Source organism: Ipomoea triloba, chromosome 13 (genome assembly GCF_003576645.1).
Source record: "Ipomoea triloba cultivar NCNSP0323 chromosome 13, ASM357664v1".
Classification (NCBI taxonomy): domain Eukaryota; kingdom Viridiplantae; phylum Streptophyta; class Magnoliopsida; order Solanales; family Convolvulaceae; genus Ipomoea; species Ipomoea triloba.
Window position 1 is genome coordinate 22,455,243 of NC_044928.1, and position 11,876 is coordinate 22,467,118.

Sequence of the window (11,876 nt, forward strand, 5' to 3'; positions counted from 1 at the left end):
AATATTTTTTATTTGTAATATCTGGTAAGTTGTAACACATAAAAGTTTTTACAGTATTATTAAGTAATTTTGTATTATGTATTTTTCTAATATTATAAAAATTGAAATAATACTTTTATCAAATATAAAATAGATTTAGTTTATAAAATAAAAATTATGATACTATATAATTTTGTTCATACTATATTATTATCCGGATCCTATTATCCTATATGATGTAACTAATTCAATTGAGCTTTAATTACATCAATTCTTTTTGTGAGGACGGCGTTATTAGAAAAAATATTTTCTTTTCATTCCAATGTATTTAAAAAAAAAAAAAAAATACAGTTGCCCGTCCTGTCCGCTCTTAAATATAATTCCTCCGGGCAATCCCTTCGCCACTGCCCGCTCTCTGTTTTCTCTTTTACATAAGCTATCAGAGGGATCCGTTTTTCTTCCCGTTTTATTCATCAACCGTCAACATGAGTCTCTTCGGTCTTGGAAGGTAAATTTACTTAAGATTTAATATTAATGTTTTCTGTTCTTTTCCTATTCGCATTCAATTCGCTATGATTCGTGTATTGTTTATGATCTAGGAATTAGGATCAGTTTGCATCAGATCTATGGATCTTCGTCTCTCCGTCTTGATTCTAATCTTGGTTTTATTGTTTCTGGATTTTCTTTTTTCTGATCTTTTGCTTTTTAATTTGGAATTTGCATTCCTCAAGTGTCTCATCGTACAATACTAGATTTAAAATTATTGAATTGATCCGCATATTTCGAAAATGAAATGAACTTGTGTATATATTTATAAAAAAAAATAGTAAAAACGAAATTGAATTGGATAATAGTAAAGGATTGGCACTTCTCCCTTGAATTCATATATGCATGTGCATGTATTATATAGATCCTTTTGTGACTGGTTTTTAAGGGGAGTGGCTCTGTTTTGGATTGAAACTAGAAATCAGATTACCTAGCCAGAGTTTTGGTGTTAAGAATGGATCCATTAAATCAAATTAATGACATGCAATAGTAAATTTGGAGAAGGCATCAATGAAATGATAATATTTACTGTACTGCAAATGTTGTTTGCTAGAACGATGAGAGAGCGATAGTTCTATGCAAATTTGGATGGAATCTTGCTATGTTCATTCCTGCATGTATGCCTATATGTAATGGCAGAGCTACATGACTTGCTAGTTGATGATTACAGCATTGGTTTAAAGTCTTAATATGTCATCGCTATCTTTGTTGGATTTACTAGCTAGTTGCAATATAGTTTATGGTTAGTGCAACTTTCATCACCGTACTCTTCTTATGCGAGAGCTCTCAATGTTTAATACTTGAATGGTGATGAATTATCAATCCATAAAAGAATAATGACTAGAAGTATTAAATTATATACCATATGTTACTTTAAATATAACTGCGGGTAAAAAAATTGTTGTACAGAAAAATCATATTCAAAATAAATATACATGCAATTTGATAATAATCCAGTTCTAAAATAAATAAGTAATTGAAATTTTAGTTACTATATGTTAAAATTTATATATAAACTAGCATGTACTCGTCTGTGCTGATGTGTAAGTGAAAGCAGTAATTATTTTATTAATAATTCTAATAAAGTTATAGCACAATGGTTTTGTTCAAATATAGTAAATGTTAGTTACTAAATCTGCAATTAAATGTTAAAGCAAAACTATAAACCTAGTTAATAAAATGTTTAAAATCTTTGGGATAAAATAATTATATAATATTCTGCGGGCTCCTTTTAATTTGTAAACAATTCATTGATTTAGCCGTAAATGAGTGTTTTCTGAATACTTTCCAACATTTGAGTTTCTAATGGAAGTTAATGGCTATTTAATGGCCAGGGGCCAAATTTGCTACATTTTGACGTAGCTTAGGGGATAATGTTTTCATATACTCATAGCTTATTATTTGGGACTGATTTGACTATTCACATATAACTTGGGAACCAGAAAAGCTTTTCCTCCTTATCGTTATTAGTAAAGCATAATGCTTGTTTTGCAGCTAGCCTGAAACTGAAAGATTTTGATATTTGGTTCAAAGCATTTATTGCATAGTTTGACTTGAAGTGAATCATAAGACCAGCGCATCAATTGGACAAGAGAGATTGCTTGTTTTGTTTAACCTGAACTGAAATTCAAAGAACAGATATTGTTTTTCCATTTTTTAGTATGTGCTAGACAATTCAATAAGCGATGTTAAGAGGGAACAAAGTCATCAATTTCAGTAGTAGACAATTCGTTGAAACTTTTTGAATTGGTTGTTAGTTGCAACTTTGAGCTGCTTTGCATTTTGCCAATTGCAGTGTATGTTTGCACTTTATTATGATCTGCAGCTGAAAGTTCTTTATGATCTATACTTTTCCATTTAAAGAGTGATCTGCCATCAATGCTTTGACTGCTTTTTTCACCCTTCATTTATTCCTAATGCCTAATATGATATTTCTACTCAGGAACCAGAGAACATTCCGCCCCAAAAAAAGTGCCCCCTCTGGGAGTAAGGTTGCTCTTTTTCATCCGCAGAATGGTTGCCTCATCTTTTTTATATTTTCTGGGTTGTTATGGCATGCTAGGTTCTACCTGCATCATGCTGACATTTTATGCCCTAATGTTTGAGAAAGAAAAAGATGAAAGAATCTTTAAGTTCAAATAGATCTAGCTTATTTGATTTTGTCTCTCTTCCAGTCATAGCATGACCAACCTTCATGGTATCCAATTACCTTGGTGCTATCACATATTATCACATTAATGGTGATTTAGATAACAGTTTCAGACTTTTTCTTGCAAAGTCAAAGGTAAAGTTTGTTAGGGAACCAATATAGTTTAGGATTGGTGGTTAAGGAAATGATATAGTCCAACTCCAACGGTGTTCATGTCGGATTTGATACACAAGAGGTAGGCTACAAGTTTTCTAAAATGATTCCCCATTTGATGTGATTTTGAATCTGTGCCAGAATTATAACCAAATTCAGTTCCCAACATTTGAAAGGTCATATCATCTAATAATTCATGAATGATGCATATTTAATCATTATCACTTTGTATTGTAGGGAGCGCAATTAAGAAAGCATATTGATTCAACTTTAGGCAGTGGAAACTTGAGAGAAGCTGTAAGGCTTCCTCCAGGAGAGGACATTAATGAATGGCTTGCTGTCAACAGTACTCTCTCTTCCCCTCTCTTCATTCCATCATATTTAACTACTCACTTGAAAATCCTTTCTCTTGTACCTTTTGAACCCTTTCTTGTTTTTTTTTTTTTTTTTTTTNTTTTTTTTTTTTTTTTTTTTTAATTTCCCCATATACCTAAGTGGAAGGTGGTTGAGAGTCTTCTTAAAACCCTTTATGTCTAAAAGACATGCAATTCTTTCTACTTCATCCTCTGAAGATGTACTCTTTTTCTTTGTGGTTGTGGTGGTAATTTATATGCATATGTGTGTGTGTGTGTGTGTGTCTGTATGTGTATAGTGTTTAACCAACTTCGTAAAGTTATTTATAAACTATTATTGGAATGTTCACACCCAACAGGGTGCTAAGACTAATACATATGATGCCAATGTTTTTTGCACTTAAGGTTTAAAATTTTATACTATTTTGATTACTTCCCTGCTTTACTAGAATACTATGAGTATCTATACTGATAGGTGTTATTTTACTCATTTTTCCAGCTGTTGATTTCTTCAACCAAGTAAATCTTCTCTTTGGCACCCTCACAGAGTTTTGCACACCAGAGAACTGTCCTACAATGACAGCAGGTCCCAAGTATGTCCATTACTAAATGCTTTGTTGATGATTTTACCAATTACTTCCTGTAAAATTTCAAAATTATATTGCTTGGATACATCTAAGTTAGAGCTCTTTTTGTTTCAACATTAACCTTTTTAGGAGGAATATTCTATTAATAAAAATTTAATGACTATAATAGTCACATCTTAGTTCCTCTTCTAACCATAAAATGTTTTGGATGTGTATTCTTCATTATGTATATTTTGAACAATGGACAATACTATTTTATCTAGTTCCTCTAACCTTAAAATGTTTGGATGTGTATTCTTCATTATGTATATTTTGAACAATAGACAATACTATTTTAAGTGCAGTAGGCAGGTTTTTTTTTTTTTTAATGCTAAATATTTCTTTAAAAGAATCAACATGTGTCCTACAAAATTGTAGAACTACTATGTTCCAAATTAATTAGTGTATTGGATCTGGGCGGAAAGTTCAACTTTTCCCTAGAATACTATACCTGTCTGCATTATTTATGACATAGGTTAACCTCCTTAATTTACTTTGGTGCAAAGCAGTAGGGTTGTTTCCAATATCTTCTGTGGACTTCTTCCTGTTTTATGTACCTTAGGCATCTTATCCTCATTCTACAGAATTTATTCTTTCACAAACCAGTTTTCATTTTTTTTTTGGTGGATTAAGAAACCCATAATGTGAATGATTATAGAAGAAAATCTATTATTCTATATTAAACATGTTTGAAGTATAGAGAGAAGAGTGTGTAATCAATTGGAAATGATAAATATCTTTAAGAATTATATTTAATCTGAAGCATCTCATGCACAAAGTATTCATGTTCACCAGATACATTTTTTGGATGACAGTAATTTCAACAACCACTTTAATAGCATAAAATGTTTTCTTGTGTGAAATGGCAAGTTATTCTTGAACCGTAGACCCATAGTAATTAATTTAGTTTCTATTTACTTTATTATTATTTTTAAAATATAAATTTTTTCCAAATTTATCATGATTGCCATCACAAGAAGCCTACACAGTTTGAAGTGCAAGATCATTTGGCTGATATGGGTATTGCTTTTCAGGTATGAATATAGGTGGGCTGATGGTGTGCAAATAAAAAAACCTATTGAAGTTTCTGCACCAAAATATGTTGAATATTTAATGGATTGGATTGAGGGTCAGCTAGATGATGAATCTATATTTCCTCAAAGGCTTGGTAATTTTCAAATTGACTTAATTACTCCATAATACCCTGTTCTTGTCTTTTTCTTTTTATTGGTTGGTTATATCTTCTACTTGCCTTTTCTGCTTGCATATCAAAGCAGAATTCTTGTTGACTTTTTGTTTTATATGCTGAATTTTACAGGTGCACCATTTCCTGGCAACTTCAAGGAAGTTGTGAAGACAATATTCAAGCGCCTGTTTCGTGTATATGCTCATATTTATCACACCCATTTTCAAAAGATTGTGAGTCTCAAGGAGGAGGCCCATTTAAATACCTGCTTCAAACATTTCATACTATTTACCAATGTGAGTTCTCGCAATCTTGAGTCTGAATCTGATATTTGTATTATTTCTTTGAATTCTGTGTTGGGGTATTATTCTTTTCTAGTGTCATCTCTTACTGTATTAGTTTCATTAGGCATCCTCTGCTCAGTCTACCCTTTATCAAATGCTTTATCTAACCTAAGGTGTTATCTACTAACAAAAAATCTTAGGTTATGCTCATTAAATATATATGTTCGAGTGTGCTTAGACTTTGGAGAAAAAATTTCTTTTCAGTGCTCTTCTGAGCATTCCTTTTAGAATCAATCCAGTAGCTGCTTAAGACACTTTAAAATGCATGAAAATTTTAGAATTTTTTTTTCTAGTTACCCTTTATTATTTGCGCAATTGAAGAGGGGGTTGGGCCCAGGCAGTCTAACATATGCCAAGTTATGGAAATAAGTTTTCAAGGAATTTGCATGACACTCTTGGAGACAAAATTATTGCTTTCAAGTAAAATAAGGATTGTTAAAGAAAAATAGGGAACTAAAGAAACTCTGGAATTTTTCCTTCATATAGATGTTTGCTATTTTAAGCTCTTGTGGCCTTGTATAGAAAGTGTGGAAACCTACAAAGCATTTGATTCTATATTGCCAAACTGTTTAATGTTTAACAATTTCTTAGAATGCAACTTTTCATATGAATTGTAGTTAGTAGGTTAGTTGGTAAAGTTTGCTCATTTGTACATGTTCCATAAAATAAATGCAAAACAAAATAGTTGTTGAGCAGAACTATTAGTTGTACTATGTGAATTTTAAATGTTTAGATTGTAAATGGTAATGTACTATTTTTTTTTTCATTGGATGACACTGAATTTTGTAAATGACAATTCCAAGATCCACAAAAATTTTGGCACATAAAACTGAGATGATTAAGATCTACTTAGAAATGATTATGAAAACATTTTGTACAACATTCATTACAACTGCAATGTATTTTGGTCTCTATAACATTCATTATTTTTCAAACTTGTTCATTATAATTTTCATTGCATTTGAAGAAGTCATTCATCATTGGGGCTGCTCATACCTATCTGAGTTTGGTGCTCATAGTATGCCAATTGCAGAAATGCTATCGGGTTCGCATGGTTACTTGTCTGTTATTGAGCAAAAGACCTTCGCTATAGCCAAGATAAACATTGATGATATCTACCAAAAAACCCCTCCTAGTCAACTAAATGCAAAAACTTATAACATGTATCTTCAATTTTAGAATTGTTCTTATAATGTGTTTACTTGTAGCCAGAGCTCGGGTACGACTACTAATTCTTATCACGGCTTCTGTGCAGGAATTTGGGCTGATAGACAAGAAGGAGCTTGCTCCACTCCAAGAGCTGATAGAGTCTATTATTGCCCCTTATTGAGCGTGCCGTCTTTATTTTCCTTGAAAATTGAGTTGCTAGAGATTAAATGCATCTCATCATGTAATAAAAATGTCAAATAGATATTGAAATATAGTTAATTTACCCCTTTTTCCCCAACTAATTTTCCCAATGCATCACTAAAAAAAATGTCCATATAGTAGCCGCCATTGGAAGGAGTTAATGTGTATATCATTGGTGTAATGAATGTATCATTGAAGGATTGTGTATCTTAGTTTGTAAGTGAATGCTCTATTTAAATGTTATATGTAGAGAACATTTATTAATGAATTTTTCTTGGTTGTGTATTTGCTGTTGCGTGGCGTGGGCACTACCAGTTGAGTTGCGGAATACGTAATGTAAAGTGCAAATAAAGTAAGTTGATTGATTTGGAAGGGGTTAAAAAAGTATAATTAGAATGCGATTTTTTTTGATACATTAAGTTTCTTAGTTTACGCTAGAGCGTGAGGACGACTTTATGAATGAGGAAAGAATGGTATTGTCATTTGTCATTTCCATCATGAGTTGCGGAATACGTAATGTGAAGTGCAAATAAAGTAAGTTGGGGGTTCAAAAAAGTATAATTAGAATGCGATTTTTTTGGTTGATACGTTAAGTTTCTCAGCTTACGCTAGAGTAAAATGTGCAGACTTTATGAATGCGGAAACAATGGTATTGTCATCTCCATCTTAGAGGCAATTTGGGGCCTCGGCCCTTTTTTTTTGAAAGGTAAATCGAAGTGTTAACTAAATGGCATTAACTTTGATGTTGTTCAATTCAGACTCCATGTGGCTCTATGCTTTGAGATCCCGCCAAAGAGTGACTACATGCTTTTGAAGCCCCACTAAGGAATTTGCGATCTATTTTAATTTGTTCAAAGATCTTATTTGAGTGACTTTATGCCAATTTATGCACTAGTCAATATTTTGTCTCTTTTTCGTTGTATTTGAAAATGTACAAATAAACGAGTAATGCTACCCACCTTCAAAAAAAATTCCTTCATAATTTTTCATCCTAAAATAACATTATTTGATTGGTTACTTTACTTTTTTATTAAAAATAAATGAGGTCAACCAATTCATTGCATCCAATAATTATAAGTATGTAGATAATTTAGGAAAGGAAAATTTAAGAAGAGAGAAGAATTTTTGTAAATAAATAGATTCATCTCAAAATTCTTGATAGAGACAACAAGAATTTTTAAAGCAAAATTTTTAAGTATACTATAACAATATAATATAATAATACATCTTTTTAGTTTACTAACTGAAATCAAATATTTCGTACAAGTAGTTGTAACTCTGCAATGCAGAGTCTGCATAAGACAAATCCAAACATAGAAAGGCTTGAAGCAGCAACCTATTTGGCTAAAAGCTTTATGAAAGAGTTGATAGAAGTAGTTGAGCTTTTAGGAAAACCAGCCTCAAATTTTGATTTCAATGCCATGGCTCGACTATGAACCTCTTCATCATTCATCAATTTCTCAATTCCTTGACCTATTTCATCTTTCTTCACTGCCTCAGTTGCATCTTTGTCGCTACAAAGTATGTGTCCGACTTTTAAATGATTGGCGATTAATTTTGCGTCGAAAAATTGATCGCCTCTAATTGGCCATGCCAGAATCGGAACTCCTCGTCCTATCGATTCCAGTGTTGAATTCCATCCACAATGTGATAAAAACCCTCCCGTGGAGGGATGGCTTAAGATTAATAGTTGGGGTGCCCATCCCTTGATGATCAAACCTCTATTCCCAATTCTTTCTTGTAAACCGTGGGGATAGTAACCCTCATCTGCTGAATCTGAACCGGGAGTCTTCTCGCCGAATAGACCGACAGGTGGACCGGGTTTACCTGAACCCGGTTGAATAACCCAAATGAATGGCCGGTTTGATTGTTCTAGTGCTTTTGCTAGCTCTTCAGATTCTTCCATGGTGGGTGCAACTTCACTCCCAAATGACACGTAAATTACTGACCGGTCTGGCTTTGAGTTCAGCCATTGAACCACCTCTTCTTCTGTGAAATTGGAGCTCCGGTTCGATGACCGGACCTGGTGGTCACGGAGGATTGAACCGGCTGATTCCCAAAACTGAGCCGGCAGCGACGGCCCAACTCCCCAGATGGGTTTCTGAATCTGGTCCGATAAATAGTCGATGAATGGACGCTCAAGATCATCGCAGGTGTTAATTAGAACAGCAATTGAAGACTCCACCCCTTCCATCCATTGCGGTCTACGCCCCGGTCCCCTTGGACCACCCGGTCCACCCGGTCCTCGACCGCCCGGTCCACCCCTTATGAATCCATTACCGCGGTGAAGGTGAGGAGGCGGTCCACCAGGAGGACCGTGACGGTGGCGCCTCTGCGTCTCGGAATGGGTGAGAGCCATATGTCGGGGCAACCCGGGAAGAATTCGGGTCTCGCCCGGTTTCATCTCGTCGGCCTTATTCTTCCAGGCGGCGAATTCCATGGCGGCGGAGCAGGCGCCGCTAGTGAAAAACGAAACAATGGGTATTCCCATTCCGGCGAAGATCTCCTTGCTCCAGCTCATCATGACGTCAACCACCACGCAATCGGGTCGGGTCACGCCCGACCCGCCATACCTCTCCGCCAAGAAACTCTCAATCCCACCCCCCATCCGCTCTTGGTCTTGCCGAAACGGGTGTCGCGGCGGCGCATTCATCTCCGCCGGAGGCGGAGGCGGAAGCTCGGCGGCCTGGATTTCAACGACTTCTACACAAGAATGACAGCGCAGATCAGAGGGGACGGAAGAGGAGAGATGAGAGGGGATTATAAGAGTGGATTTGTAGTTGAAAGAGCAGAATTTCCTGCAAAGCTCCATGGCAGGGAAGAGGTGGCCTTGCCCAAAAAATGGCACCACCAAAATCTCTCCTGCAATTGCTTCCATTGTGCTTAAACTACTGAACCTGTTTCTTCAGTTTCAGCAACTAAATATATAGAGGATGTAGTCATGTAGATGAGCATTAAATAATAAAGGAAACTTAAGAAGAAAGAAATAGGGAAAAGTGCTAACATCGTGCCAAATAAATACTACTAGACCAGTAGACCTCACAAATAGACTCCGCGGCTTCAACTCGTTTTCACAATTCATTTCATTTTTTGATTAGTTTGATTAAATGGTTGGATTTATCGGAGTTTAACTAAAAATTTTGATATTTTTAGATTAAAATTTCAAATTTTTTATTTTAATAAATAGCATAACTATACTAATACATATAGATTTATATATCGTTTAATTAATCTAGACCAGTTATGGAGGCTCAAAATTCCCCCAAAAATTAAGAATTTCATTTGGCGGTGCGCTCGTAACATTCTACCTGTTAAAACAGTCCTCCTGCAAAGAAAAGTCGAAATTCCTCCTGATTGTCCCCTTTGTCACAAAGAAGTGGAGTCCAGGTCACATTTATTTCTGGATTGTGAGTTTTCTAAGCCAGTATGGGACGATACTATACTTCCTTTACATACTCTTGAGGCTAGTTTTGAAAGTTGGCTTTCACAAGTTGTTGATTTAAATGATGAAAATAAAAGCAGGAGTATTATTGCTATTTTATGGAATGATGAAAATAAAAGCAGGAGTATTATTGCTATTTTATGGACTGATGAAAATAAAAGCAGGAGTATTATTGCTATTTTATGGACTGTTTGGAAGAACAGGAATGAATATGTTTCTATTTTATGGACTGTTTGGAAGAACAGGAATGAATATGTTTGGAACAACAAACAGTGGAATGTAAATGCAATAAGAATTTCTGTGACTAATTGCATCAAGGATTGGCAGTGCTGGTGTGATCTTCAGAAGGCAAATACTTCTTCCATTCCCCTCCAGACTGTTCAAAGAACTCAGGGCATTGATGCAAGTTGGGTCTATTGTGAAGTTGATGCATCGGTCATAGAAAATTCTGCTTCTTTCGGCGCTGTAATTCGCACTCATTCTGGTTTGTTCCTCGCTGCTATCTCCGGCCCTTTGAGACCGGTCAATGAAGCCCGTTTAGCCAAAGCTCTTGCCATCAAGGAGGCTCTTTCTTGGCTAAAGAGTAAACAGTGGCAGAAAATATGCATCCTAACCGACTGCTAGCAAGTTTGTCTTAGCTTCAATGATTCTTCTCAAGATTTATCATATGTTAGTACTGTGATTAGAGATAGTCTTTCGATCTCTTCTTTTTTTCAGGCTTTTGGCATTAGCTATATCAATAGATCAGTGAATCTGTTGCTCACACTTTAGCCCGGGCTACACGTTCGGTTTGGTGTCCCCCCTCATTGTATTTCTCAATTGATTAATTGAATTTGTTTCTTTAAAAAAAAAAAACTAATACATATAGATTTATATATCGTTTAATTAATCTAAACCTCTAATTTCAAATTCCAACTAAAAATAATTAATATGTTAACTATAATATGCTACGGAGTATAATATAATAATTATAGTAAGTTCTTATTTATTTTATTATTTATTTTCATAAAAGTATTTTATTTGTAATAAATTATTATATATTTTAGTAATATTTATTTACTTCAAATTTATTCTTTGTATTTTTATTTAATTTAAATAAATCATTTATATTTTTAATTTTTTTATGAAATTGTAAATAATATTTCTTGTACTTCAATATATCTATGGTTGAAAACATACAAGGTTAATTGATTCGAGATGGGAAATATATTCAAAATCATGCAAGAATTTTTTTTTTCAAATAATTACGTAATATGAATCATTTTATTTCAAATTATGTAGACGAAATGGAAAAAAATTTATTATTTCTTTAATATGGTAAATAATTTGTATTTTGATAAAAGAGATTAATTATAGAAAATGATTTTTTTATTGATAAAATAAAATAATTTTTTTAGGTGATGTGAAAGTGAGAATAGTTTTAAAAGATGAGAGATAATTGTATAGGTATATAGTGAATATTGAATAATTATAAATTTAGTAATATGTTATTTGAAAGTGAGAAAACATTTTAAAGGTGTAAATAGCTTAAGATGAAGAGAGTAATACTTTTTGGTCAAAAATAAAAAGAAAAAAAGAAAAAGAAGAGAGAAAAGAAGCAAACCCCCCCCCCCCCCCCCCCCCCCCCCCCCCCCCCCCCCCCCCCCCCCCCCCCCCCCCCCCCCCCCCCCCCCCCCCCCCCCCCCCCCCCCCCCCCCCCCCCCCCCCCCCCCCCCCCCCCCCCCCCCCCCCCCCCCCCCCCCCCCCCC

The 11,876-nt window shown here is 34.6% G+C and overlaps 2 protein-coding genes across 2 annotated transcripts; one reads left to right on the forward strand and one right to left on the reverse strand.

Moving 5' to 3' along the window:
* Window positions 1-342: 342 nt before the first annotated feature.
* Window positions 343-6,971, forward strand: LOC116000914 (MOB kinase activator-like 1A). The gene is made up of 7 exons (XM_031240786.1): window positions 343-487; window positions 2,468-2,516; window positions 3,065-3,173; window positions 3,680-3,773; window positions 4,841-4,974; window positions 5,125-5,288; window positions 6,592-6,971. Exons 1-7 carry the CDS (start codon window positions 465-467, stop codon window positions 6,664-6,666), a joined length of 648 nt encoding a protein of 215 aa, XP_031096646.1. The 5' UTR covers window positions 343-464; the 3' UTR covers window positions 6,667-6,971.
* An 876-nt stretch (window positions 6,972-7,847) lies between these two features.
* Window positions 7,848-9,667, reverse strand: LOC116002593 (scopoletin glucosyltransferase-like). Its single transcript, XM_031242758.1, has one exon. It carries the CDS (start codon window positions 9,562-9,564, stop codon window positions 8,023-8,025), a length of 1,542 nt encoding a protein of 513 aa, XP_031098618.1. The 5' UTR covers window positions 9,565-9,667; the 3' UTR covers window positions 7,848-8,022.
* Window positions 9,668-11,876: the final 2,209 nt, after the last annotated feature.